This window comes from Carettochelys insculpta, chromosome 1, assembly GCF_033958435.1.
Source record: "Carettochelys insculpta isolate YL-2023 chromosome 1, ASM3395843v1, whole genome shotgun sequence".
NCBI lineage: Eukaryota > Metazoa > Chordata > Testudines > Carettochelyidae > Carettochelys > Carettochelys insculpta.
Genome location: NC_134137.1, coordinates 269798747 through 269825366, shown reverse-complemented (window position 1 = coordinate 269825366; position 26620 = coordinate 269798747). Strand labels below are relative to the sequence as shown.

Here is a 26620-nt window from a genome sequence, read left to right as displayed (position 1 = left end):
GAGCTCAATCTACACTCATCCCTCGTTAAACGAGTACTTCATTTACGAGTACTCACTTAAACGAGTGACACTCTACGAATGAACTTCCCCCTGCTAATATGAGCCTTACCCCACTCCCCGCAGTTCCAACCCCCCCAGTCTGATCCCCCGCAGCTCCAGCCCTCTGCAGCCAGACCCCCTGCTGGCCCCGCAGCCTGACACCTCACTGCTGCCTGCACTCCCCGTGGCCCCACACTGCCAAACTGCGGCAGCCTGATGCCCCTGCCAGCCCCATGGCCAGACCCCCACCACCACCTGACACCACCCCAGCCCGAAACCACTGCAGCTAGACCCCCTTACCAGCCCCACAGCCTGAACCCCCGCCCCCGCTGCCTATACCCCCGGTGGCCTTGCAGCCTGACCCCGCAGCCACCTGTACCCCCCATGGGCCCATGCCCCCCCCACCTGTAATGCCCGTGGCCAGACCCCCCCCGTCTGTAACCCCCGCAGCCCTGCAGCCAGACCCCCGCCGGCCCTGTGGCCCTAAACCATGGCAGCCAGACCCCCTTACCGGCCCACAGCCAGACAGCCAGACACCTCCGCGGCCCTGCCGCCTGACCCCCCACAGCCCTGCAGCCCAAACTCCCCCTGCCAGCCCCAAACTGCGGCAGCCTGAATCCCCCCAGCCTGCCACCAGATTTTTAACCCTCCTTCCTGCTCAAAGCCCCAAACTACCCCCAGCCTTTAACCCTCCCCAACCCAAGGTTCACTCGCCCTTCAAAAGCAGCGTCACCTGCTGCCACGCCTTCCCCGGGTTAGGAGCCCTAGGAACCAATCAGAGACTTTTACATGTAACTTAATAGGAATTTAGTGTCCCTCTTACGAGTTTCTGCCTACGAGCAGAAAGTTGGGAACCAGTTGTGCTCGTATAGTGAGGGACGAGTGTATTTAGCTTATCAAAGAGGAGCTTTGGGAATGACTTGATTTAAAAAGGGTCACTGCTGAAGACTCCGCTCTGACTTTGGGAAGGTGTTTCAATGGTTAATTTACCTCATTGTCAAATATTTTTGCCTCATTTCAAGTCTGAATTTGTCTAATTTCAACTTCCAACTATTGGCTCCTGTTTTCTGCTAGACTGAAGAGCCCATAATTGTTCCCCATGCAGGTACTTATAGGTAGTAATCAAGAATGCAGATTTTTTCTAAAAGCTTTGTTCTAGGAATGATTTTGGGAAAGTTCTCTGGTCTATGTTATACAGGAAGTCGGACTAGCTAATCACAGTGGTTTCATCTGGCCTTAAAACCCTCAAGTTTAAGCTTTGCAGTCAGTCCCCAAATATTGTTATTGGGAATCTGCAATCATCGTGGACCAAGGGCTGGATGGGCTCACTTCAAGCAAGTGAAATATTTATGATAGCTTCAGAAACTCCTTCTCCATGAACCTGTTCTAGTCCACCAGCTGCATCCAGCTGCATCCAGGATCATTGGTGTGGGAAGCCTAGGGGCAATAGGGTATATCCACTCAACATTTTGCAGCAAGTCTTCTAACCTGGGTTGATAGATTCAGGTTAGCAGGATATGCAATAGTGCTCTAGAAATAGCTGTGTAGACAGTGCTTTGGAGGTGTAGCCCAGGCTGGAACTTAGGTTCTGAAGCCCATCGCCTTCCATAGGTTTCAGAATCCAAGATGTATCTTCAAAGTGCTGTTCTATACAGCTGTTTCAGAGTATCACCCTGCATCTGCCGATGCAGTCTTGGAGGCTCACTCCAAACAGAGTCCATGAAAAGAAATGGTACAGGGGAACTCTGGGTTGCACTTCTGCAGGTGAAATCCCAAAGAAGAAAGGTGGTGTTTGGCAGCGATATCTTCCTTGCCCACCTCTTCAGTCCTCCAACTACCAAACCAAATGAGCCATACAGCCTGAAGTTTCTGTGGCAGACAACCAGCATATCAATTTGTCTTTTGCCCATGCCAGACATACTGATGGGTAGTCACAGGGAGCCTTGACAGAGAGTTCTGCAGAAAATGTACTAGAAAGGGACTGGTGGTAGCAGAGAAGGGCACCAGTTTTTATTCCTCAAGAACCTCCCTCAAAGATTTCATCCTTTACAGGATATAATTTGTGCTCAAACACGCAGTCATCTGCTGGGATTCTAATCTTACTCCCTTGCCATTTGTTTTTAGACTGTTTAAGCCGTCTTGGGAAGACCCCTCTCTTTATCTCAGCAACGGGGAAGGATGAACATTCAGAGTCCATCTCACAGTACTGCCGCCACATGGTAGGTTATGCAAAGCCAGCTGCTCGGAGGAGCATAGAGGATAACTGATAATTCTTGGGCGTACAGAGGGGCACATGTCTCATCCCCTACCCTCATCCAAATGGACATGTCTGTCTGTCCTCTACCATTGTTCTCCTGAATACTGGCAGCACAGACGTACCTGAGGTAATAGCTTAGTTGTGCTTGCTTGCATCAGAACTTTGGCCGAAAACTGCCAGTACTGGGAGGGGACTGGCTGGCTTTTTTCAGTCCAGTAGCTGTCTTGTGCATCTGTGTGATGGGTCTGGCTGATTTTACATATAAATTCCTGGAGACCACTTTCTTCCTCAGGCAGAGCATTGGAAATCAGTGGGGGTGGGGGGCAGGGAGAGGGCTCTACCAAATTCTGTTAGAGAGCTCTATCACTTCCATATACTAAATTTATATTAAGCACCCGTTTCCATGGAACCTGGGTGCCTTTAGCCCCCTAAAAACAAACCACCAACAGCACTGTCAAGAATCGAGAAGATGGCAGGTGGGCTGCCACAAAGCTAGCTGCCAGGGGAACACAAACTATATCATCTGACAAAACAAAAAGCAGTCAAGTAGCACTTTAAAGACTAGCAAAATAGTTTATTAGGTGAGCTTTTGTGGGACAGACCCACTTCTTCAGACCACAGCCAGACCAGAACAGATTCAATCTTTAAGGCACAGAAAACCAAAACCAGTAAGCAAGGAGGACAAATCAGAAAAAGATAACCAAGGTGAGCAAATCAGAGAGTGGAGGGGTGGGGGGGAAGGTCAAGAATTAGATTGAGCCAAGTATGCAGACGAGCCCCTATAGTGACTCAGAAAGTTCCCATCACAATTTAAACCATGTGTTAATGTGCCGAATTTGAATATAAAAGTCAGCTCGTCCACTTCTCTTTCCAAAACGGTGCGATAATTCCTCTTAAGTAACACACATACCTTTAGGTCATTGACAGAATGCCCCATTCCATTAAAATGTTGACTAACTGGTTTGTGGATCTGGAGTCTTTTGATATCTGTTTTGTGCCCATTGACCCTTTGTCTAAGGGAGTTAGAAGTCTGTCCAATATACAAAGCATCTGGGCATTGTTGGCACATGATGGCATATATGATGTTAGTAGAGGAGCATGAGAAAGTGCCCGTGATTTTGTGAGTAACCTGGTTAGGTCCAGTGATGGTATTTCCAGAGAAGATATGTGGACAAAGCTGGCAGCGGGCTTTGTTGCAGGGACAGGTTCCAGGACTGGTGTTCCTGGGGTATAGACTGTGGCTGTTAGTGAGGATCCTCATGAGGTTGGGAGGTTGTCTGTAGGAGAGGACAGGCATGTCACCCAGGGCCTTCTGGAGTGTAGCATCCTGATTAAGCATAGGTTGTAGGTCTTTAATAATTCATTGCCGTGGTCTGAGTTGGGGGCTGTAGGTGATGACCGGTGGTGTTCTGTTCTTGGCTTTTTTGGGCCGATCTTGGAGTAGCTGGTCTCTGGGTATTCATCTGGCCCTGTCGATTTGTTTTTTTACTTCTCTTGGTGGGTAATTCAGGTTTATGAATGTTTGGTAAAGTTCTTGTAGTGTTTGGTCTCTGTCAGTTGGATCAGAGCAAATGCGATTGTACCTAAGAGCTTGACTGTAAACAATAGATCTAGTCACGTGTGCAGGATGGAAACTAGAAGGGTGTAGATGAGTATAGCGATCAGTAGGTTTTCGGTACAGTGTGGTACTGATCAGGCCATCCTTGATTAGTACTGTAGTGTCCAGGAAATGTCTCTCTTGCATGTTGTAATCGAGGCATAAGTTGATGGTGGGGTGTAGATTGTTAAAGTCTCTGTGGAATTCTTCTAGAGCCTCTGTACCATGGGTCCAAATCATAAAGATGTCATCAAAGTATCTCAAGTAGAGGAGTGGTAATAGGGGACGAGAGCTGAGGAATAGCTCCTGAGGAATAGCTCTCGTCCCCTATTACGACTCCTCTACTTAAGATACTTTGATGACATCTTTATGATTTGGACCCATGGTACAGAGGCTCTAGAAGAATTCCACAGAGACTTTAACAATCTACACCCCACCATCAACTTATGCCTCGATTACAACATGCAAGAGAGACATTTCCTGGACACTACAGTACTAATCAAGGATGGCCTGATCAGTACCACACTGTACCGAAAACCTACTGATCGCTATACTCATCTACACCCTTCTAGTTTCCATCCTGCACACGTGACTAGATCCATTGTTTACAGTCAAGCTCTTAGGTACAATCGCATTTGCTCTGATCCAACTGACAGAGACCAAACACTACAAGAACTTTACCAAACATTCATAAACCTGAATTACCCACCAGGAGAAGTAAAAAAACAAATCGACAGGGCCAGACGAATACCCAGAGACCAGCTACTCCAAGATCGGCCCAAAAAAGCCAAGAACAGAACACCACTGGTCATCACCTACAGCCCCCAACTCAGACCACTGCAATGAATTATTAAAGACCTACAACCTATGCTTAATCAGGATGCTACACTCCAGAAGGCCCTGGGTGACATGCCTGTTCTCTCCTACAGACAACCTCCCAACCTCATGAGGATCCTCACTAACAGCCACAGTCTATACCCCAGGAACACCAGTCCTGGAACCTTTCTCTGCAACAAAGCCCACTGCCAGCTTTGTCCACATATCTTCTCTGGAAATACCATCACTGGACCTAACCAGGTTACTCACAAAATCACGGGCACTTTCTCATGCTCCTCTACTAACATCATATATGCCATCATGTGCCAACAATGCCCAGATGCTTTGTATATTGGACAGACTTCTAACTCCCTTAGACAAAGGGTCAATGGGCACAAAACAGACATCAAAAGACTCCAGATCCACAAACCAGTTAGTCAACATTTTAATGGAATGGGGCATTCTGTCAATGACCTAAAGGTATGTGTGTTACTTAAGAGGAATTATCGCACCGTTTTGGAAAGAGAAGTGGACGAGCTGACTTTTATATTCAAATTCGGCACATTAACACATGGTTTAAATTGTGATGGGAACTTTCTGAGTCACTATAGGGGCTCGTCTGCATACTTGGCTCAATCTAATTCTTGACCTTCCCCCCACCCCTCCACTCTCTGATTTGCTCACCTTGATTATCTTTTTCTGATTTGTCCTCCTTGCTTACTGCTTTTGGTTCTCTGTGCGTTAAAGATTGAGTCTGTTCTGGTCTGGCTGTGGTCCGAAGAAGTGGGTCTGTCCCACGAAAGCTCACCTAAAAAACTATTTTGCTAGTCTTTAAAGTGCTACTTGACTGCTTTTTGTTTTGATAGTGTATAGACTAGCACAGCTTCCTCTCTGTTACTATGTCATCTGAGTTTAGCAGAGAAGGGAAATTTACTCCATTTACGACTCATCCTCCTGTTTTAGGACATGGCAGGAGTCCGTCAGCTTGCAGGGCACAGCACAGCCACCTACTGTGCAGTGATCACAGGCAGCGGGGAACTCAGCCTGGGCTTGGGCGACATGGACATCCACCAGCAGATAACAGAGCAACACGTAAGGACGCCATCAGACTGTAGCCCTTCACTCCTGAGAAGAAGCCTGAATTTGTGACAGCAGCAAGCACCTAGTGCAAGTGTGAGAGATAACGTATGTGTGAGCACTGAAGTGCAAGTGGGGTGGAGGTTGCCTGGATCACATAGGCCAGGTCTACACTAGTCAATTGTAGGTAAGTCAAATGCAGCTATGCAATTGTCATATCTGGATTTGACTTATGTACGATGCACTTATCTATCTGTCCTCACAGAGGGAGGTTGACGGGAGAAACTCCCTTAGGCCTCATGAGAAAGAAGAGTACAGGGGTTGACTGTCAACCCCTGATAATTTCATTTTGTACGTTCCCACTAGTTGTGTGAAAGGAAACCCCGGAAGATCAACCCTAACTGGGTTGTTCTATTGGGTAGTGTAGATGTACCCATATTAATACACTGCAGATGGTGGCATATTGAAAGCAGCAGCAAACTGTGTGGAAGCTGAAGGGCAGCTTCAGGCTTGGGTGGGTGGAATGGTGCGGCAGCAACCTGATGGCCAAGCAACGTTACTTACTTCCAGCTGGTTGGATGGAGACAGCAATGTTCTTTTCCCAACTGAGAGTCACCAGTCCTGCCCTATCCATAATGTCCATGCCACAGCCCCCTCAGAAACTAATCCCAGCCCATCCTTCTAGGCCCTTTTGATCGTGCAGTAACATCATGCCCCCAACCTGGAGATGGTATTTCTTCTTCAGAAATCGATAGCATTCCAAAATCTGCATCCTTGTCCCATCACGCCCTTTCTAGTGCTGCAAGCTGGGCTTTATAAACACAGCTTCAACAGATTCTTCTTCTTTGCCTGAGGGTTAGGGAAAGTTTCAGGACATTAATGCAAGTGATGATTAAAGATACATTGAAATAAACCCCACAGCACTTCCCCCTTTCTCCACTAATTCCACTGCTGACAAAACAAGAGCCTGTACTTAACAACTGAGTGTGGCTTGGAAGGCAAGTGCAATTTACTTATCAGCAGGCCTCCCCCTGGGAATTTCTCCATGCTTCCCCTCCCTGCACCTTTTTTTTTTAAAGTAACTTTTTGTGTTTTGCTCTGTTTTTTGTGCTTTATTGGTGCCTGTATGAAACCAAAGACAACATACTCCCTGATGTGTGTCCAAAAACCCCTTGGGTCACCCAGGAATTTCTCTGAAGCTTTTACCTTTCAACTTAGCTTTTCCTTTTATTAATCTAATGCTTTAAAAAATAGAATCCTATACTGTAATGGTTAATCCTCAGGAGCTTTGCATAATAACCAAGAAAAAGCCAGTGGAAACTGTGAACCTTGCTCCTGATGAAAGTTGCAGTCTGGTAGTAGGCTCTCCTACCTTTATCCTCGGAGGAACTAACAATAGCTTCGTTCCAGGAATGTCCTAGTAGGGCTGTGCAAAACTGTACTGTCAGGGGTTGACAGCTGACCCGTGTACTGCTCAATATCACGAGGCGTAAGGGAGGTCAGTGGGAGAATTTCTCCCGTTGGTTCCCTCTGTGAGAATGGCCAGGTAAGTCAATTGTAGATATGTCAATTCCACCTGCACAGTTGCTGTAACTAGAATTACATATCTGCAATCAACTTTATGGCCAGGTCTACACAAGATCTGAGACAAGCAGTGTGTTTGTAGGGTTTCTTGGGTGGCAGGTAGTCATTGTGATAATGCAGTCTGGGGCTAGACTGATGTTGGGATGTCCTCTTCTGTCTCACATCAGTCTTTTGTCACCATTGTACCCATCTTCTCTTTGCATTTTCACAAGTCTTTAGAGAGATGAAGAAAACTTGTTGGGCTGAATTCAGACTTGGTGTGTTGGAGGATATCAGGTCTGACTTTAGCCTACTCTTGTGGTTTAGACCTGTTATTGAAAAATGGTCACATCTCAAAGGTATTTTGGGGTCTAACTGACACTGAAATAAAATGTTTAAGGGTCTGAATAAACTCCCCTCTCTAGTGACTCTGGCTTGAGCATGACGAAAGTTTAGTTTTACTGGCTCCTCTCCAGGAGGACTGAGATGTGGGATCTAAGAACGAGATTTGGTCCTCACTCCCTGGCTTAGTAAAGACTGGGAGCTCTGCAAAGTCACCCCCTGGACCTCAAAGGGGAGGAAGAATCTTATTTTGCTCACTTGAGATGAATCACTTTGTGTAGGAGCAATAGTCATGAGTTTGAGAGGAGTCACCGGTAATCTTCCTCCATGAGAACAACAGGCTGGTCTGATACAAGGCTTCATAGTGAAGGATGGAAAATAAAAGGGGGAAAATGAGAACCTGGAAGACCCGCTTTCTCTAAGAAAATGCCCTGCTTCAGTCACTCAAGCCTGCATCTAAGGGTTTCAGTCAATATTCAGTGAATAGGTCAGTGGTTTGAGCATCAGCCTGCTTAACCCAGCGTTGTGCACTCACTTCTTGAGGGGGGCCATTTAGGGATCTGGGGCAAATAGACTAAAAAAAATCTGTCAGGGATGGTGATGGGTCCTGCTGTGAGTGCAGGGAACTGGACTTTATGACCTCCAAAGGTCCCTTACAGCTCTATGAGATAGGTATATCTCCATATATTTATCCTAGCCACCTGACTGAATCAGCGAAGTGTGCTCATCTCACTCTGTTCCAGCTGGATCAAGCTGCCCTGTTTGAACAATGTTCTGTGTTTTCACTAGGTGTCCAAGTTCCAGGAGAGCCTGTGCTCGGCTCCACTAGTATGTATCGATGGGAATGTGCCAGTTGCCACCATTCAGTACGTCTGTCAAATCGCTAAAGAGAACCAGGTAGCAGGTAAAAAAGAACTCACTGCCAGAGGACCCCTTAAGGTGCAATCCTGTGTATTCTGAAACATGGCCCACAAAGCGCTAAGCACCCTTAGCTCCTGCTAACTTAATGGGAGGCTGAAAGTTGACTGCAACAACACTGTCTTGACCGTCGGGTTATTTCCCCTCTCCCATGTTTCCACATGCTCTTAGGGTTTGTTTTATTCTGCAGCTACATGAGATTTCCATATGGGGAATATGTACAGCCCCTAGCGCACACAGAAGATCAGCAGAGGTTAAAGGTGACCTGAAAAGCTAAGCTGAAAACTGAAGTGGGCACAGACTTACATGCTTTGTGCCTCCCATGGTTTGAAGATTGGCATTCAGCAAAGCAATACAGTTTAATTTGCCTTGGATTTTAGAAAAGGTTCTCCCTGCTCCCCTGCCCCCTGTGAAATACACTGGCCCTTTCTTGGGTGGCTGTGAGCTCTTCACAATCCATCCTGAGATTTCAGAATGGTTGCTCCAACTTTGTCAGAGGAAGCTCTGCAGTGGGAAACAGTTCTCCAGACTCAGTCACTGGGCAGAGACAGCAAAGAGAGTTCCTGCTGACTGGTTTGCTGGCCTGTCTGTCAAACTAAATGCCCATCCCTGGCCAGGCCTCGCATCACATCTCCCCAGAGCCAAAAGCAGGTTAATCATTACTGTTGTAGTAGGAAGGGGGACCGAAAACAGGGTATCCTTGGTTAGCTACAAGATAACAAAGCAGCAGAAATGTAGCACTTTAAAGACTAACAAAATGATTTATTCTGTAATGAGCTTTTTTGGGACAGACCCACTTCTTCAGATCAGTTTCATTTCCAATACAGACTGACATTTACAAGTACAGAGGACCAAAGAAAAAGAAAATCACAATAAAAACTGACAAATGAAACAGGATTGAAGGATGGGGGTGGGGAGTGAGAGGTGGGGGGATGTTGATTGTCCTGTCTGAGATAATTATGGGATCCCCCAACCTCTCACCTCTTCCTTCAATCCTCTTTGCTTTCTCAGTTTTTACTGCAAATTTTTTTTTGGTCCTCTGTCCTTGTAAATGTCAGTCTGTATTGGAAATGAAACTGATCTGAAGAAGTGGGTCTGTCCTATGAAAGCTCATCACCAATTAAATCATGTTGTTAGTCTTTAAAGTGCTACATTTCTGCTGTTTTGTTTTGTTGGAGTACAGACTAAGGAGGCTAACTCTCTGTTACTAGCTGCAACATAGTTTACAATGCGTGCTGCCTATCACAGTGAGCATTACAAATTGCTCTGTCCCGAAGCAGAATGTTACATGAGGTAACCAACTGCAATATTGTTTTGAAGTGTTCTATGAGCCAACAGATGAGAACAAGGCATCGAAGCCCTTCCTTTCAGACAGCTGGAGAGCGCTGACCTGCATTTCCCCCAATCTGCGAGAGCTAAGGACAATAAATCAGAGCCTCGGGTACCCTGTGCCAGCAGGTATGCTACGGTGCAAGGGAAGCACTTTCAGATAATCTAGACAAGACAGAGGGAGCTCCACCCTCCCAGCCACCATTCCAGATGGAGTGCTTTCACCAGCCGCTGTGCTGAACCAGCACTGCTAGGAGCAGCCGAGCTCTCTGTCACGGTGCTGCTTGCCTCCAGAAAAGTTAACTTTACCTACCAAAGCACCTGGAGATTTTAGAAAACCTGCAAGCAGGGCAGTGATGAACTACCTTAGACGCTGCCATTCCGTGAAGCAGAGCAGCTGGCAACCATTGTGTATGTTTTGAGGGAACACGGATTTCCTAGGATTGGTACAGGGAAATATTTTAGTTAATTTCTATTTCACAGGCATACTCCCTTCTGGGGTTTCTGGGTGTGTTAAAACAAATGCACCGGTTAGCTAACGAGGCGTCTAGGCTACCTCACAAAATCACCGCACGTTCTTACACGTTCCCTCTAACTTTTTCCATTCATGTGCCCAATAAATATTGTCATGTGCACTAAGGCATATGTGGATGCGCACCACCAGTAGAAACACATGCTGCCGGCTGCGGGCGCTCTGCCAATCAGCTGAGCAGCATTTGCCTCTCCCCTGGGTGGCTGCCCAAGTGCTCAGCTTACCGGGAGCACTGGGTCTAAGACGAGGCACAAAATTCGCCCAGCAGAGAGTGCCACAGGTTTGGAGTTGCTGTATATCCTTGACATTGAGTCACTGTGTCAGGCCCACTACAAGCCTAACCAAGCAAACAGGAGCGCTAGTTTATTTCAGATGCCCCAGTGATGCATCCCACTCGGGCACTATGTGCCTTCACATGAAGATGCTGCTTCTGTAGGTGGCGAAACGTTGCCATATACTGACACCAGCACTATGGCATTGAGACGCCGACAATATGACACTATTTTGCCCCTCTGCACAAGCACAGTTGTGAGCATCGGTAGCCTGGTTTCAGACTGGAGGTGCACTTCGGGGGACTACGTGGCAGCTCAGGATTGGAACAGCAGTGGGTGGGGGAGGAAGAAGAGGTTTGCAGGTCAGGAGAGAGCAGCACAGTGGCAAGTGGGAAGTTTGCACAGTACGTCAGCTCCATGGCTGCCTCTGGCCCGTGCTGTCAGCATTTTCCATGATCACTGTCAATCTGAAGCGAGCCTCTGTAAGCCGCTCACAACTAGGCCAGCACCCCGCTGCCTTGAAAAGCTCAAGTCAGCTGCTCTGTGGTCTAAAGTGATGTCGTGGCTTTTCTCCCAAATGCTGTCTGAAGAGCTGCCAGCCAGGCTGGAGGACGTTGTCAGGACTGCACTTACCCTGACCCGCCCCTTGCTGACACACCTGCATTGCGTGGTGGTGACACTGGGCATGCATGGAGTCCTCTTGTGCGGCAGGAGAGTGGAAGGGAGCATCTCGCTGTGCTGTGCGGCACACAGAAAGGTAGGGGGCTCGGGAGGAGACCACCAGCATAGAAGTGACTCTTCAAGCCTTTATTGATGGTGCTGAATGTTTACCTGTCCCCAGAGGGTGGCACTGGACAGCTCTGCAGATTAATAAAGGTAACTGAGCCTTCCTCTCCCAGGACACTGTGTGTAAAAGGGTGGCAAAGGAGGCAGGCCCAGGTCCACGGTGCCAGAGCGGTGCTCTCCGTTGGGCCAGTTAGGAGGAAGAGGCAGCACCCAGGGCGATAAAGGATGAAGGAGAATCTGAAAGAGGCGGGAGAGCTGGTGAGAGAAAGCTCTCTAGAGCCCAGCCTTAGTCATGAAAAGGGCAGGTGGGAGCTTCCAGAAACAGGGGGATAATGGAAGTTCCTGGGAGAACGCTAATGGCATGAGAGGCTTGGTAGCTGTTTGGTGTCCCCAAGCCAGCCAGAGGAGCAAGGCTGAAGGCCATAGAGCAGCTGGAGGAGTTGCCTGCTGATATCTAAGCTGCAGCCAAGGTCTGAAGACAGAGGAATGGCAGCCGAGGATACCAGCCTCCATATAGAGAGCTGGTCCAGGGGAAACAGTGAGAAGGTCCAGGGAATGAGGGAGGCTCTGGGGGTTCCTGCTGGGGAGATTTGGACTTGACTCTTGCTAGAAGGGCTGGGGTGATTATCTTGGCAGAAAGAAGGAGGAGGACTGACGAGAAGCCTAGGTGAGGTACTAAAAATGAGCCTGGCCACTCATCCTCTTTTTCCCAGAACCAGCTTGAATACATGCTACAGCAGCCTAGGTCCCAGCACCAGAGCTAAAAGTGTGGTATTGGGGGTTTCATGTTTCTGGATTTTTAAATACCCTGTACTGGCGTGTGAGAAATGGACTATGGCCCTTTAGTTTTGGATGATTTGAAATATGTTTTTGGTAACAACCCACATTAAAGGACTGGAGGATAAGTTTGCAAGGAATTACCGGGTACTCTTAAAGGGAAACTGAGGCAGATGCTGCAGTCATGGTGTGGCTTGCCACCAAACAGTTGTTCAGGAGGGGCCACAGTGGTTCTTATCTGTGGAGGGATCACAGAACACACGTTTAAAACGTGCTTTCCGGGTGAGTAATTAACCTACGTGCCAGTAAAACTCAATTGTATGTGTGTTGGTGGACAGTGAATCCTGAAAGGGCACAGACGTAGGCAAAGTGACTGTGATTCAAAACATGCAGAAATATTACTTGGACTCTAAATATAGGGGCAGGGCAGCTGTGGGCAAGATCAGCCAGGCCCAAAAGTTGCTTCTGGCCATTGGTGGGTTCCTAGTAATGTTCCTTCTTCTCTCCCTCTACAGAACACTGCAGATGAGCTCTGGGCCTCCCACTACCCAGCAATCCCCATCTCCAGGGAAGAGATTGTGAACGTCTCAGGAGCAGGTGACAGGTATATCCAAAATACCCAGACAAAAGATGCAGTTAGGGGATTCCTTTATCTTCACAGCTGCATTCCAGTCTGGAAGTTTTAACAGGAACTTTCACACTGATTTCCCTCTGATACTTGGAAATTAAACACTCAGTCTGCCTGGTAAGGGATGTCATTCCCCACAATGTGTGCTAAGAATTAATTTGCCTGTAACAGCTTAATTAATGTCTGGCCACTCATCCTCTTTTTCCCACATCCAGCCTGAATACGTGCTACAGCATTCTAGGTGCTAGCAGCAGGGCTACAAGTTCTGACTTACTCTGGGCTGTGCTGGGCTGCCAAACTTCACGCATCTGACAAAACGGGCCTTTGCCCACGAAAGCTTATGCTCCAAAATATCTGTTCGTCTATAAGGTCCCACAGGATTTCTCATTGGTTTTGAAATTAGTGGTTATTGAAGTACCACAGCAGCCATCAAAATGGAAGGGAGACTTAGTTAACCTTCACTGTAAGATTTGTTAGAAGCAGGATCCACCTGAGCCAGGAAATGGCATAAGAGCAGGAGCTGCCATATGAACTGAGTTCATCAAGTCCAGTTTTCTGCGTGAGGGGGCGTGTCTGGTACCTTATGCTGCAGAAGAGGTCAAGTGTATGATGTAACCTATCTTTGATGCCAGGGTGTAGTTTGGGGCAGTGAGGCCAGGCATTACTGACCTTATAGTGGTCAACTTATATCTTCAAAGAGTTTATCATCTTCTTTGTCTCGTATAGCTGCATGATCCAGCTATCATTATCCAGCCCCTTTGTCATAAACTGCAATGACTGACTGATATTTTACTGCCATGCGCTGTCGCGAAAGACTGGGCGAGGCAGTTTCCCCACATCTATTTACCACTAATCTAAAGGAGTGATTAGCCTCCCCCTTTCTCATACTGGAGGACAGCAAAAAAAAGGACTTGTAGGTTTCATGGAAACAAAAATTCTGAATACTTCTGTCAAATCTCCAGTGTTTCCAATCACTCAACACATGTAAATCCTGCCGTCTCTCTGTCCCACAGCATTGCAATTCTCTAGACTTATTCAGCTCAGACACATCTTGTCGGGGGGGGTGACCACAACTGGACACAATGCACCGAGCAATGACCTAACCTCCTCCAGAATAATTGTTAGAAGTGGCCTAACAAGTTATTTGCTCTCTCTTAACAATTAACTAAGCTTCCCATTTGCTTTTAACTTCTCCCTTTCCAGATATTGTCCAGGATATGTCTGAGGAGTACTAAGGGCTTGTCTACATTACCACCTTCCTTGGAAGGAAGGATGGTAAATAGGGTGTTGGGAGTTTACTAATGAATTGTTGCCGTGCCTAGGCAGCACTTCATTAAACAAATTTGCTCCTGCAGCAACTTTGAAGTTTTAAACTTTGAGGTACCAGTTCGCGTCTAGCTGCAGTGCACCCGTCGGTACTTCGAAGTGCTGGGGCAACTACAAAGTCCCTTTGCTCATAAAGTCCCGGTGGGTGAGCCGTGGCTAGACATGCACCGGTATTTCGAAGTTGCTGCGGGGGGGGGCGGGGGGGAATTTGCTTAATGAAGTGCTGCCTATGCACGGCAGCACTTCATTAGTAAACTCCCAACACCCTAATTACCATCCTTCCTTCGAAGGAGGGTGGTAGTGTAGACAAGCCCTAAATGTTTTCCTAGAGCATCCTATTAAATTGATCTGCTCTCTTAGGCTACGTCTACACGTGCCCCAAACTTCAAAATGGCCATGCAAATGGCCATTTCGAAGTTTACTAATGAAGCGCTAAAATGCATATTCAGCGCTTCATTAGCATGCGGGCGGCAGCGGCGCTTCGAAATTCACGAGCCTTGCCGCCGCGTGGCACGTCCAGACGGGGCTCCTTTTCGAAAGGGCCCCGTCTACTTCGAAGTCCCCTTATTCCCATGAGCTCATGGGAATAAGGGGACTTCGAAGAAGGTGGCGTCCTTTCGAAAAGGAGTCCCATCTGGACGCGCCGCGCGGCGGCAAGGCGCATCAATTTCGAAGCGCTGCTGCCGCCCGCATGCTAATGAAGTGCTGAATATGCATTTCAGCGCTTCATTTGTAAACTTCGAAATGGCCATTTGCATGGCCATTTCGAAGTTTGGGGCACGTGTAGACATGGCCTTAAAGCTCAGTTTGTGTGTGTCTACTTCACATCTCAGAATCTTATTTCTATGCAGTCTTGTGGCACCATAGAGACTAATACATTTATTAGACCCACAACAGCTCATGACAAAACCCAGCTGTGGAAGTGGGTTTTGCCCCTGAAAGCACATAACCTAATACATTTGTTAACCTCTCAGGTGCCACAGGACCGCTTGTTGTTTGTGACACTACAGACGAACACGGCTACCCCGGCTGAGATTAGTTTCAGTGTATAAACCCGCAAGGTGGTTGCCGGCAGTGACAAGGGATTGAACGATGGAATCGAACCAGAAGTAGCAAACATACTTGTGACTCGGTTCACTTGCACCGTCCGAAAGCTGTGCTGGGATCGCCCAAGATTCACTGTGCTGTGGTGAATGGCGCCCAAGCTCTGGCTCAGTGAAGGTGCTCACAGCTATTCCAGGCCCCAGCAGGAGCCACTGGTGGGAATAGTGCAGAGGGAGGCAGTGGATCAAGAGGAGGTTGCAACTCCTTTGTGCCGCAAGGCTCCCTTGGAACCGCTGCCCTGACGGTTGGGTTCACTGTCACACTGTTGCTCCCTGCGCCCCGACTGCTGGGGCAACATAACACTGCATGCAAGTACCCAGCACTGCTCAGGAAAAATCCCGCCCCCCCCCAGCCCCAGATATTTATTCCAAGTCTCAGGAGCTGTTGAGAGGTTGAAAAGGCATCGGAAACCACAGCGTTCTGTGCCTTGTGTTTAACAGCAAGGGAGGTAATTAGTCGAAGTAGGAAATGGAAGTTTTTCCTTCCCAGCTGTTAGGATGTGGTGAGAAGCACCTGGACACTCTTAGAAATAGCCACTTTCCCCAGTGAAGGGCCAGATTGGTACTGAGTGTAACGCTCTGCTGACCTACAGCTACAGCAGAGTGCTCTCCTGACTGAGCAAGGGAAGTCATCTGCAGCCCCCCACTACCCCCCCGACCTGAGGAGGCCCAACTGCTACAGTGACCTTAACTAGGCAAATGAGGCCTGCAAAAGCTCTAGGAGAACCACTGGCTGAAAGTTTACAGGACTCCTTTATTCAGTGTTGTTGGGTTTGTTTTGTTTTGTTTTGTAAAAAAAGAGGAGCTGGTCCTCAGCCGACTCCCTGCCCCGACCCCTCAGCCAATCCTGCGTCTGGAGCTGCAGAGTTGCCAGTACAAAAAAAAAGCACTGCCTTTAGCTGAGAAAAACTCCCTCGCCCTGCCAGCATGAGAGCTCTGCTTTAAAGCCCTAAGCCCCTCCCCGGATTTTAGCAGTATCTCTTTGTTTTTTTTAAATATCACTTCCATTCTCCCAGAACATAAGACTTCCCATTCATCCTCCCCACTCTCCGTCCCTTTTCTACATTTAGGATTTCCATCACCACCTCTCTTCCTCATCTTTCCCTTCTTCCTTGTCTTCATCTTTAATTCTAAAATAATCCTGGAGGGTTGGCCGCCCCAAAAGCAGTGGCATGCGGGGACGATATAAAAGTGCGGGGGCACTCACTGTTTTAAAGTCTGGGCAGGGATATCTCCAGGATGTGACATCCTTTGCCTTTAAAAGAATGTGAGCCAAGGTTCTGAGGTTGGGACACAACAAGAGAGGGGACTTTTCAGTCTGCCTTAGGGATCCTCAAGCCCTTGTTAAATCCCCCATCCCAGTTTCTGCTGCTTGTAGGTTGATTTCTGTAGATCCTTTTGGCTCTTAGCTTTGTTTTGCACATTAACACTCTTCAGTCTCTCTTTCCCCAGTGCTCTCAGCAGCCTTTTCTTTCTCTTCCCAGTTTAATGGCAGGGATCATGGCTGGACTACTGGCTGGGCATGACACAGATACCTGCGTCCGGATGGGCCTGCTCGCTGCCTGCTTCTCCCTCCGTTCACATGAGCCCGTCTCCCAGGAGATCAGTGCTGCCAGTGTGAACCTGGAACAGGTCAAGGCTAGGAGCTGGCCAGAGGTGAAGATGTGGACGATGAATTAGAGCTGGCACTCCAGAGTTCCAGCAGCTGTTACCTCTCCATTCCAACCACACCGCCGTGACGTTTGGTTCTTGTCTCTGGCATGGGCCTGTCTCAGAACTCTGGGAGGAACTGTGCTGGCCTCTGATTGTGTCAATGACGACTGGTTGTGAGTAGAAGGATGGGTGCAATGTGACTTCAGCTGTCCATCCCTCACTGTCAGTCCCTCCGAAGCCACACAGACAATATCTGGTACTAAACCTCCAACAATGCAGGGGGAAAAAAATCAGGGTGCCAAAACATCCTGGCTTACACCTTCCCGAAAAGCTTGTTCTCCTTCCTCCCACCATCACAGTGTAGAAGCTAATCTGCCCAGCGAGTTGAAGTGAGTTCCCAGTTCAGCAAAACAACAGCTAGCTGAGACAATCTGCTTATTATGTATAGACGGGTCCAAGAGCAGCCCACTGTCAAACATGGCGCGCAGTGCTATGACATGGCCCAGTGATTGAAGGAGAGCTTTGCATGCTGGGACCTAAATAGTTAGAGAATTGTTTAGCCCCTCTGCAATGACCAACTGCTTCTGAAATGCAAATGGATATAGCCTCACAAGTACCCACTGAGGTAGGGAAGCACTGGTCCTGTATTTCAAAGCAGGGAGAGAAGCACTGTTCTTGTATAACAGAGGCGGCGACATGTGGCACAGAGATCCAGTGATTTGCCCAAGGTTACCATGGGACTGTAGCACAGCAGGGAACTGAACCAAGATTTCCCAGCTCCCAGCCCAGCACTTACCCACAAAACCATCCGTCTACCTAGAGCTTTTCCAGCATCCATCTCTTCATTACCAAAGGCCGTAACAACTTTGACCCATTAATTCAATGCATCCTGCTTGGTGATGGAGCATTTCAATACCCAATAAATAATCTCTTTCTAGCCATCTTATATAAGTGGGCTTATGCCAGCTGGTATTGTGGTGCTCTTAGGGGGTCACACCTCTCCCCTTACAAAGCGGCAGAAGGGTGAGCCCCTGGCTGACCCACAGGCAGCAGATCCAATCCCCTTTCCTGGCTGGGGCATCTGCCACCATATTTTCTGTTCCCTTCAGGTGGGGCTGGGGGGGAGGGGGGTAGAATCCGTCTCCTTTGTTTGTTCTGGCTCGAAGACATAATGCCAGAGTGTATCCATAATTTCACAAACATTTCACAGTAACATTAGTGCCCAGCATGTCAGTAGATTTCAGATGACATATGCCATTTATATATTAGGTGACATAATGCCCACGTGAGAGGAGTAGGAGGTTGTCGGTCCTAACAGGAGTCACTGAGCCAGATCAGTGAGCTACTGCTGGGCCCCTGTATAACAGGAGCCTCTATATCTTTGCAGACCTGGGGCGAGGTACCACCAGTCCAACCATTTTCAGGTCAGGCAACAACTTTAGCCCAATTCCTAGCTGACCTTGCAAGAGCCACTGTACAAGACTATCTGTTTGCCATAATACTCAGAAGACACGCAAGGGGGTTTGCAAGTTAGATCGAAGCATTTGGTTAGTGAAACAGCCTGTTCCTGGTTCAGCCTGAACTTGCTGACAGTGGTTAAAACAGGCTTAGAGAAGGGGCCATTTTCACATAAGCTGGGAGCAGCAGCTGTGGTAACACAGGGCTCAGAGCGTGTGTCCCTCAGTGATCCGGCTAATTTTTTTTTTCCTCACTAGGTCTATAAGTCTCAAGCCTGCAACTTTACACCCTGGTCCTTGGGGATGTTCGCTTTTCAGGCAACTGGTGCAATTAAACCTTCTCCCTGTGTATTGACAGCGAGCAGTTGGTGTATAGTCGCAGCAGTGTGTGTGTGTGTGTGTGTGTGTGTGTGTGTGTGTGTGTGTGTGTGTGTGTGTGTGTGTGTGTGTGTGTGTGTGTGTGTGTGTGTGGAGCATTAGCCCTGCAGTCATACAGGGGCCCAGTCTTCTGGAGTTTAGGGACTCATTGGCTGAATTCGGCAGCAGGGCCAGCATCGGTGGCTGGTTAGCTTTTCTCTCACCTTTGAGCGGCAGATGTCATGCTTTGTGCCACCGGACACAAAGCAGGAATCTCCTCTGTCTGGTAGGCAGTCTCAGGGGCACTCATTTCTAGGTCTACACTACAAGCTGGGGCGTGATTCCCTACTTGTGTACACATATTTGCACCAGCTACCATCGAGCTAACCCCTTTTCCACCAGCTTTGTGTACGCAGGAGGCAGCCTCCGCCGGTGCCACCATGCCTTTTCTGGTAGAAGCAGTGCAAGAACCATACACCCCCCCCCCCCACATTACCTTAGTGATGAAAGTGCCTAATCAGGCATTTAGGCTATTTAAAAATGAAGGGCTATAAAAGATGCCTTGGATCCAAATTAACCCCTACCTCTCGTGCACCTCCCTGTGCCACCCACAACCATATTGCTAGCAGATCCATTTACTAATCTCAAACCTAACGGTGGATAGTTTAGCTAAAATATTCCATGAGCACAGCTGAGACAGCTTACTCTAGACCCCTGTGGCTACCTTTGGCAAGAAGGGCGTGTGGCTTGGGGGAAGGACTCTGATTGAGTTTGGTGGGAGGGGCGGTTTCCCAGCAGCAGCAGCAGCCCGGGTTTCAGGCAGAAGATGAACGCTAGCTTTTCAGCGTCATTGACACCCAGGAAAGGGGTGGGGTAGAAATCACTGCTTCATAAAAGGGTTTCAGCCACCCACATTAAGCAAGAGGCAGCTCTGATCTTCCCTACAACCACCTGGGCTGGGCACTGGAACATGTGGTAGCTAAGAGGAAACCAGAAGATAAAGGTTTCTGCAGTGACCACCCTTGCTGTCCTCTCGGGGCAGCTCTCTTTCCTGGCGCAGGCTGGGGATGGGAAAGAGTTGGTAGCGCCCGAGATCCAGGCAGGGGTTGAGAGCACGAGAAAAGCACCTCAGCACTCAGAGGGAGGAGACGAAGTTCCAGGAGGGAGCTCAGTGAGGCAGCAACCTGCTATCTGAGTACAGAACAAAGGAGAAGCTGGAGCTAGGTCCTACAGAAAGCTGCTGAGCAAGTCACAGCGAGAAAGAAGCTAAGAGAAGGCCACTTGCAGGCAGCAGAACCACCAGCTGCAGTCTCCCAAGCGCAAGAGCCCAGGATCCAGCAACCACTTCCAAGGCCATGGGAATTCAATACTGACGCTGTGTATAACACCTCTATCTCTTACCAGTGGCCGGCCTCATAGTTGCCTCCGGGGTGGTGGGAAGGCAGCCCTGGTTCCTCTCACTGTGGTGAAATAAAAAAGGCCAACCAAGCAATGACTAAAATCTGACAAGAGAGAAAATGTCCTTTCCCCCTCTCTATCTGTAGCCAGACAGAATCCCCCCACCTTTTTGCTCAACTCCATCTGGCCTTCCCTAGGTGCTTCAGAGCATGAAACGGTTAAAAGGAATAGCCCAGCCCTGGAATGCCCAAGGGCACAGATCCACAGTCTTTGAAGCTCCGGAACAAAGCTAATAAGAACAATGGGCTAATTAACAGCCAGGCCTCGGGCTGCCCTTGGCTGATTACCATCAGTTGATTCGCCTGCACTGCTTGGTCCCAGACACGAGGAAAATCTCTGGCCCATTAAGAAACAAATGCCCTCAAGTGTCTACCTCACAGGTGTGAACTACGCCCTTGAACTGCCTGTGAGAACCAGCATTAGACAGTTTAATTCAATTGAAACAAGGACGACGCCTACGTGACCGAATGGGTATAAAAGAGGGGTCCGGCAGACCCCCTATTTGAGCTCCAATCATCTTTCCTGCTGGACAGGAGGGTGTGGTCTCCCCAGGGACACCCGACTCCTGGCGAAAAAGGGACAAAGGACATCTTCCCAAGGGATTGAGAGAAACTGGCCAAGCCATGTTGGTAACGCAGGGGTGAGAATAAGACCTGCTAGGTATTTTACTTTTCATTTCTTTTTGCGCGCATTTAACAAGTACAGATCTATGAATTAGAGTGTATGCTAGCTATTTGTAATCAAAGTATAAACCTTGTAACAATTGTAACCACAAGAGCTTAACTCGCTAGGTAAACAAATAAAGCAGCATTGTAACAGTAAGAGATTAACTTGTTAGATAAATAAAGTAATTAAGTGGTAACCTGACTCCTCCTGTTACTGTGCAAACCAAACACAAAACAAAGAACCCAGCTGCTTTCAGCTGCTCTAAGTCTGGTCACCGGTGGGCTCTGTCCTAGCATTTGAAATCTCGTATTAATACAAGTGCATAGGCGGCATCTCACTTGACCATAGGCTAACACCATCCCTTCCAGAGGGAGCTGGCACGCCAAGCATTTGTATGGGATAGTCAGCGCAAAGGAGCTCTTTGGAGACGCCAGGTTCTCTGTACCTGCTTAACAGCCAACTAACGCCATTGAGTGGTTCTCCTAGTCTGTCTGTTAGCATCATGTATGCGGTTTTGCGATCCAGTCACTGCGGGACTTATAAGTGGTATCACTAGAGATCACAGTCTGTCATTCACAAGAGCTTGGTAAAGTTACAGCTTCTTTTCAGTACTTCTGGGGAGAGGGGCAGAGTGTCCTTAGTACTAAACAGCAACCACAACTCAGACAGGAGCACGAGGTGGCCCATCTTCACCAGTCAGAGACCTTGTAGGTTAGGCAGGAAAGGCTCCAATGCACAGACACTGCAGAGTCTGTCTCTTCTTCAGACAAGCCCCACTCTAAGCGGCACTCACAAGATGATGTGTATAAAAAATCTCATTCTCAGGTCAGGTGTTGCCAGCTAGACAAGCCCTTTGTGATGAAAAATCAAGTGAATAATTATTATTTCCATTTGGTGGCTGAACCAAAACATAAAATAAAATAAAATTAACCCAAAATACTCGTTTTTTTTTAAAACCAAAATGGGTGCTTTTATTTAGCCCCACCCCCACCCCTTTGACCAAACAAGAGAAAACAGAAATTTTTGTTCTGGTTAAACAAAACAGCCACATCGTTGGTTGAAAACCTTTCCTACATAACATATTGACACAGTTCATTTTGGAAAGTGCAGAAAGAAAACTACCAACATTTCTAATTTTTTTTTCCAGCTACAGCTATTTGCTGACTCTCCCAAATTCATGAACAGTGTTGGGGCCCTGAATAATATATTTTTTTTTGGCAAATTTACTTTTGGTTGAACCTCCTTTCCTACCTTTGCCTTGCTGTAAGTATGTCACCATTGTCGGTGCCATTCGCCAACATATTTTCAAAACACCGGCACTTGGTACTGGGCAACTAAATAGCAACTTGTCCATGTTTGAAAATAGCATCTTGACAGAGCAGGCGACTTATGCGTGACTGAGCTCCACTTCCAGTCAGGGGTGCTACTACAGATTCATGGAGTACCTGACTCACATCCCATCTCGCTGTAGTGGTCTCACATCTGCCACTCAGTTTAACCCAGGCCACTTTAACTGTTGGTATCTATAGACTATGGGCCATCAAACCTTGGTCAATGTATAGGTGGAGAGCTTGCTTTCTATCTGCCTGGATCTCCATCAGTGGCTCATCATAAGGCTGTGAACACAGCATCTTCTTAACCCTAATGGCATAGTGTGATGGGGCCACTGCCCCACACGGGCAGAAAATGGGTTAACAGAGCCCTGGGGAGGCTGCTTGGGAAGCACCCAATAGGAGGTGGGCTGGGAGAAACAGCCAGTCAGGGACCAACAGTTCTATACAAAAGGGGACTGCAGGGAAGAGTAGTTCAGTTTCTGCTGGGGAGACAGAGAATAAGGGTTGTGTCCTTGGTAACTGTTATCGCCTTGGACAGGTCAGTGGCTGGCTCCTGAGTCTGAGCACTGGAGACTCTACATTAAGGAGCTGTGGCCCTAGCAAAGTGGCCCTGAGAAACAGAGCAGCAGTGGCTGAGGTTAGAGAGGAGCAGCAGGAGGCTGCTATTTACAGGGTCCCTTCTGTGGGGTGTGAGGCCCTGTACTGGCCAGTGGAAAAGGGGCAGGACAGATGGACACAGATTTTCTCCTGGAAGGTGGAAAAGCAGATGGCAACCTAGTCAGGGGGCTGAGTTGAGAAGAGGTTCTAAGATCTGAGAGAGGAGCCATAGGCAGGAGAAGAGAGAGAATGTGAATGTGTAAACGTGCATGTGGGGGGTTGGTCTCAAGCTAGCCCTCAGCATGACCAGGAGGAGGCACAACCTGCATGATGAGGACTGTGCCCTATGACACACAGGCCCTGCTGTCTGTCAATAAATCAAACTTCTCCTATTCCATATGAACAGTCAACTTCAGGTAAGAGTTGCATTTAAACAGGGTACTGTTTAAGAAATTAAAAAAAGCAAGAAAATCATCCCCTTGAGCCATGTGCACAAACCCAGCTACAATAGGTTGCAATTGCAGAAACTAAAGGGAGTTAATTAGTAACAGAGAGAAAGCTGTGCTCGTCTATATACTATCAAAACAAAAAATCAATCAAGTAGCGCTGTACCAGAAACCCACTGATCGCTATACTTACCTATACGCTTCTAGCTCCCATCCTGCACACACACCTAGATCCATCATTTACAGTCAAGCCTTTGGGTACAATCACATTTGTTCTGATCCTACTGACAGAGACCAAAAACTACAAGATCTCTACCAAATATTCATGAACCTGAATTACCCACCAGGAGAAATAAAAAAACAAATCAACAGGGCCAGACGAATACCCAGAGACCAGCTACTCCAAGATAGGCCCCAAAAACCCAAGAACAGAACACCACTGGTCATCACCTACAGCCCCCAACTCAGACCACTGCAACAAATTATTGAAGACCTACAACCTATGCTGAATCAGGATGCCACACTCCAGAAGGCCCTGGGTGACAGGCCTGTTTTCTCCTACAGACAACCTCCCAACTTTCTGAGGATTCTCACCAACAGCCACAGTCTGTATCTCAGGAACACCAGTCCTGGGACTTTTCCTTGCAACAAAGCCCGCTGCCAGTTTTGTCCACATATCTTTTCTGGAGATACCATGACTGGACCTAACCAGGTTATTCACAGAATCATGGGCACATGCTCATGTTCCTCAACTAACATCATATAAGCTATCATGGGCCAACAATGCCCAGATGCTTTGTATATTGGACAGATTTCCAACTCTCTCAGACAAAGAGTTAATGGGCACAAAACAGACATAAAAACACTCCTCATCCACAAACCTGTTAGCCGGCATTTTAATGGAGTGGGCCATTCTGTTAATGACTTCAGAGTTTGCATGTTACTGAAGAGGAATTTTCACAACACTGTTCAAAGAGTGGCTGCTGAACTCTCTTTTATATTCAATAGTAACAGAGAGGAAGCTGTGCTAGTCTATACACTATCAAAACAAAAAGCAGTCAAGTAGCACTTTAAAGACTAGCAAAATAGTTTATTAGGTGAGCTTTCGTGGGACAGACCCACTTCTTCAGACCATAGCCAGACCAGAACAGACTCAATATTTAAGGCACAGAGAACCAAAAACAGTAAGCAAGGAGGACAAATCAGAAAAAGATAATCAAGGTGAGCAAATCAGAGAGTGGAGGGGTGGGGGGGAAGGTCAAGAATTAGACTGAGCCAAGTATGCAGACGAGCCCCTATAATGACTCAGAAAGTTCCCATCACAATTTAAACCATGTGTTAATGTGCTGAATTTGAATATAAAAGCCAGCTCGGCTTTTATGGGAACTTTCTGAGTCACTATAGGGGCTCATCTGCATACTTGGCTCAATCTAATTCTTGACCTTCCCCCCCCACCCCTCCACTCTCTGATTTGCTCACCTCGATTATCTTTTTTTGATTTGTCCTCCTTGCTTACTGTTTTTGGTTCTCTGTGCCTCAAATATTGAGTCTGTTCTGGTCTGAAGAAGTGGGTCTGTCCCACGAAAGCTCACCTAATAAACTATTTTGCTAGTCTTTAAAGTGCTACTTGACTGCTTTTTGTTTTTATATTCAAATTTGACGCATTAACGCGTGGTTTGAACTGAGATTGGAATTGTCTGGCTCACTACAGCGGCTCGTTTGCATACTTGGCTTAATCTAATTCTTGGCTTCCCGCCCTCCCCCTTCTGTCCCTCTACTCTCTGATTTGCTCACCTTGATGATTTTTTTTTCTGATTTGTCCACCTTGATTACTCTTTTTGGTTCTCTGTGCCTTAAATATTGAGTCTGTTCTGGTATGGCTATGGTCTGAAGAAGTGGGTCTGTCCTATGAAAGCTCACCAACTAATAAATTATTTATTTAGTATTTAAAGTGCTACTTGACTGCTGTTTTGTTTTTAAAGGGTGTTAGGGTGTTCTGGTTTGTACAGCTGCCTCTATGTGTGTGACCCTTTGCTTTTCCCTTTCTGCCCTCCCCCATTTAAAGGCAAGTGTCCAGGACAGAGCAGGTCACCTTCCTTGGAAGGGATTGAATATTATATAATCAAATCCAGCTCATTGCTCATGTCCTTGCCTGGGGTGTCCACATCGGGCATCTTCAGTTCACCCTGGCCTTCTCAGGGTGGTTTCTTCCTGCTGGTTCATTCCAGCAAATTTCACATGGATGGGGATACACACAGAGAATAACTCCTCAGAGAGACATACTGTTTTGTCACAGAAAGCTACAGTCACATCACAAAGCCGTACTAGATAGCCAGGTGGGAGGCACAGTTTTGAGAGATGAGAGCTATACTGCATGGAGCAATCAGGGGTCTGGTGCCCTCATTCTTTCTTCAGCCTCGTATGAGTGATGGCTTTTTTTTAATGTTGTTTGTAAAAACGGGACCTGAAGACCAGAGACTTGTGATCTACCATTTTCTGTCTGGTCAGTAGAGCCAAGGTCTAGCCAATGTAGGCTGTCCATCCATGCCATTTGAAAAACAAAGTGAGGCACCCAGACCAGCCAGCAAAAGTGTATCCCATTATTTCTTAGGCAGCTCTACAGCTTGGCTTAAGTTTCTCCGGATTCATTCACATCCCTCTTAAGAACACAAAAACAGGCATACTGGGTCAGACCAGAGGTCCATCAAGCCCAGTATCCTGTCTTCCAATAGTGGCCAATGCCAGGTGCCCCAGAGGGAGTGAACAGAACAGGTAATCAGCAAGTGATCAATTGCCTGTCGCCCATTTCCAGCCTCTTGCCAACAGAGGCTGGGGACACCATCCATGCCGATCCTGGAGAATAGCCATTGATGGACCTATCCCCCTTGAATTTGTCTAGTTCTTTTTCAAACTCTGCTATAGTCTTGGTCTTCCAAATATTCTCCAGAAACGAGTTCCACAGATTAACTGCATTGTGTGAAAAAATATTTCCTATTGTTTGTTTTAAACCTGCTGCCTATTCATTTCATTTGGTGACGCCCTAGTTCTCGTGTTGTGAGAAGGAGTAAACAACAATTCCCTATTTATTTGATCCACACCAGTCATGATTTTACATACCTCTATCATATCCCCCCTTAATTGTCTTTTTTCCATGCTAAAATGTCCTAGACTTTTTAATCTCTCCTCATATGGCAGATGCTCCATACCCTTAATGATTTTTGTTGCCTTTTTCTGAACCTTTTCAGATTCCAATAATATCTTTTTTGAGATTGGGTGATCACATCTGTACA

The 26620-nt window shown here is 47.5% G+C and overlaps 1 protein-coding gene across 7 annotated transcripts in view; it reads left to right on the top strand.

Moving 5' to 3' along the window:
- The window catches only part of LOC142019875 (uncharacterized), a 72648-nt gene extending 54542 nt beyond the window's left edge, over positions 1-18106 (top strand). For 6 of the 7 annotated variants that reach the window (XM_075007269.1, XM_075007242.1, XM_075007226.1 and 3 more), the window contains 7 exons: positions 2164-2258; positions 5673-5801; positions 8481-8595; positions 9930-10067; positions 11333-11499; positions 12821-12909; positions 16847-18106. In XM_075007269.1, coding sequence (XP_074863370.1) covers positions 2164-2258; positions 5673-5801; positions 8481-8595; positions 9930-10067; positions 11333-11499; positions 12821-12909; positions 16847-17042 — 929 coding nt within the window. In that variant the 3' untranslated portion in view covers positions 17043-18106. The remainder of the gene's footprint in view (positions 1-2163; positions 2259-5672; positions 5802-8480; positions 8596-9929; positions 10068-11332; positions 11500-12820; positions 12910-16846) is intronic. The other variant, XR_012647220.1, reaches the window with a different exon arrangement.
- Positions 18107-26620: the final 8514 nt, after the last annotated feature.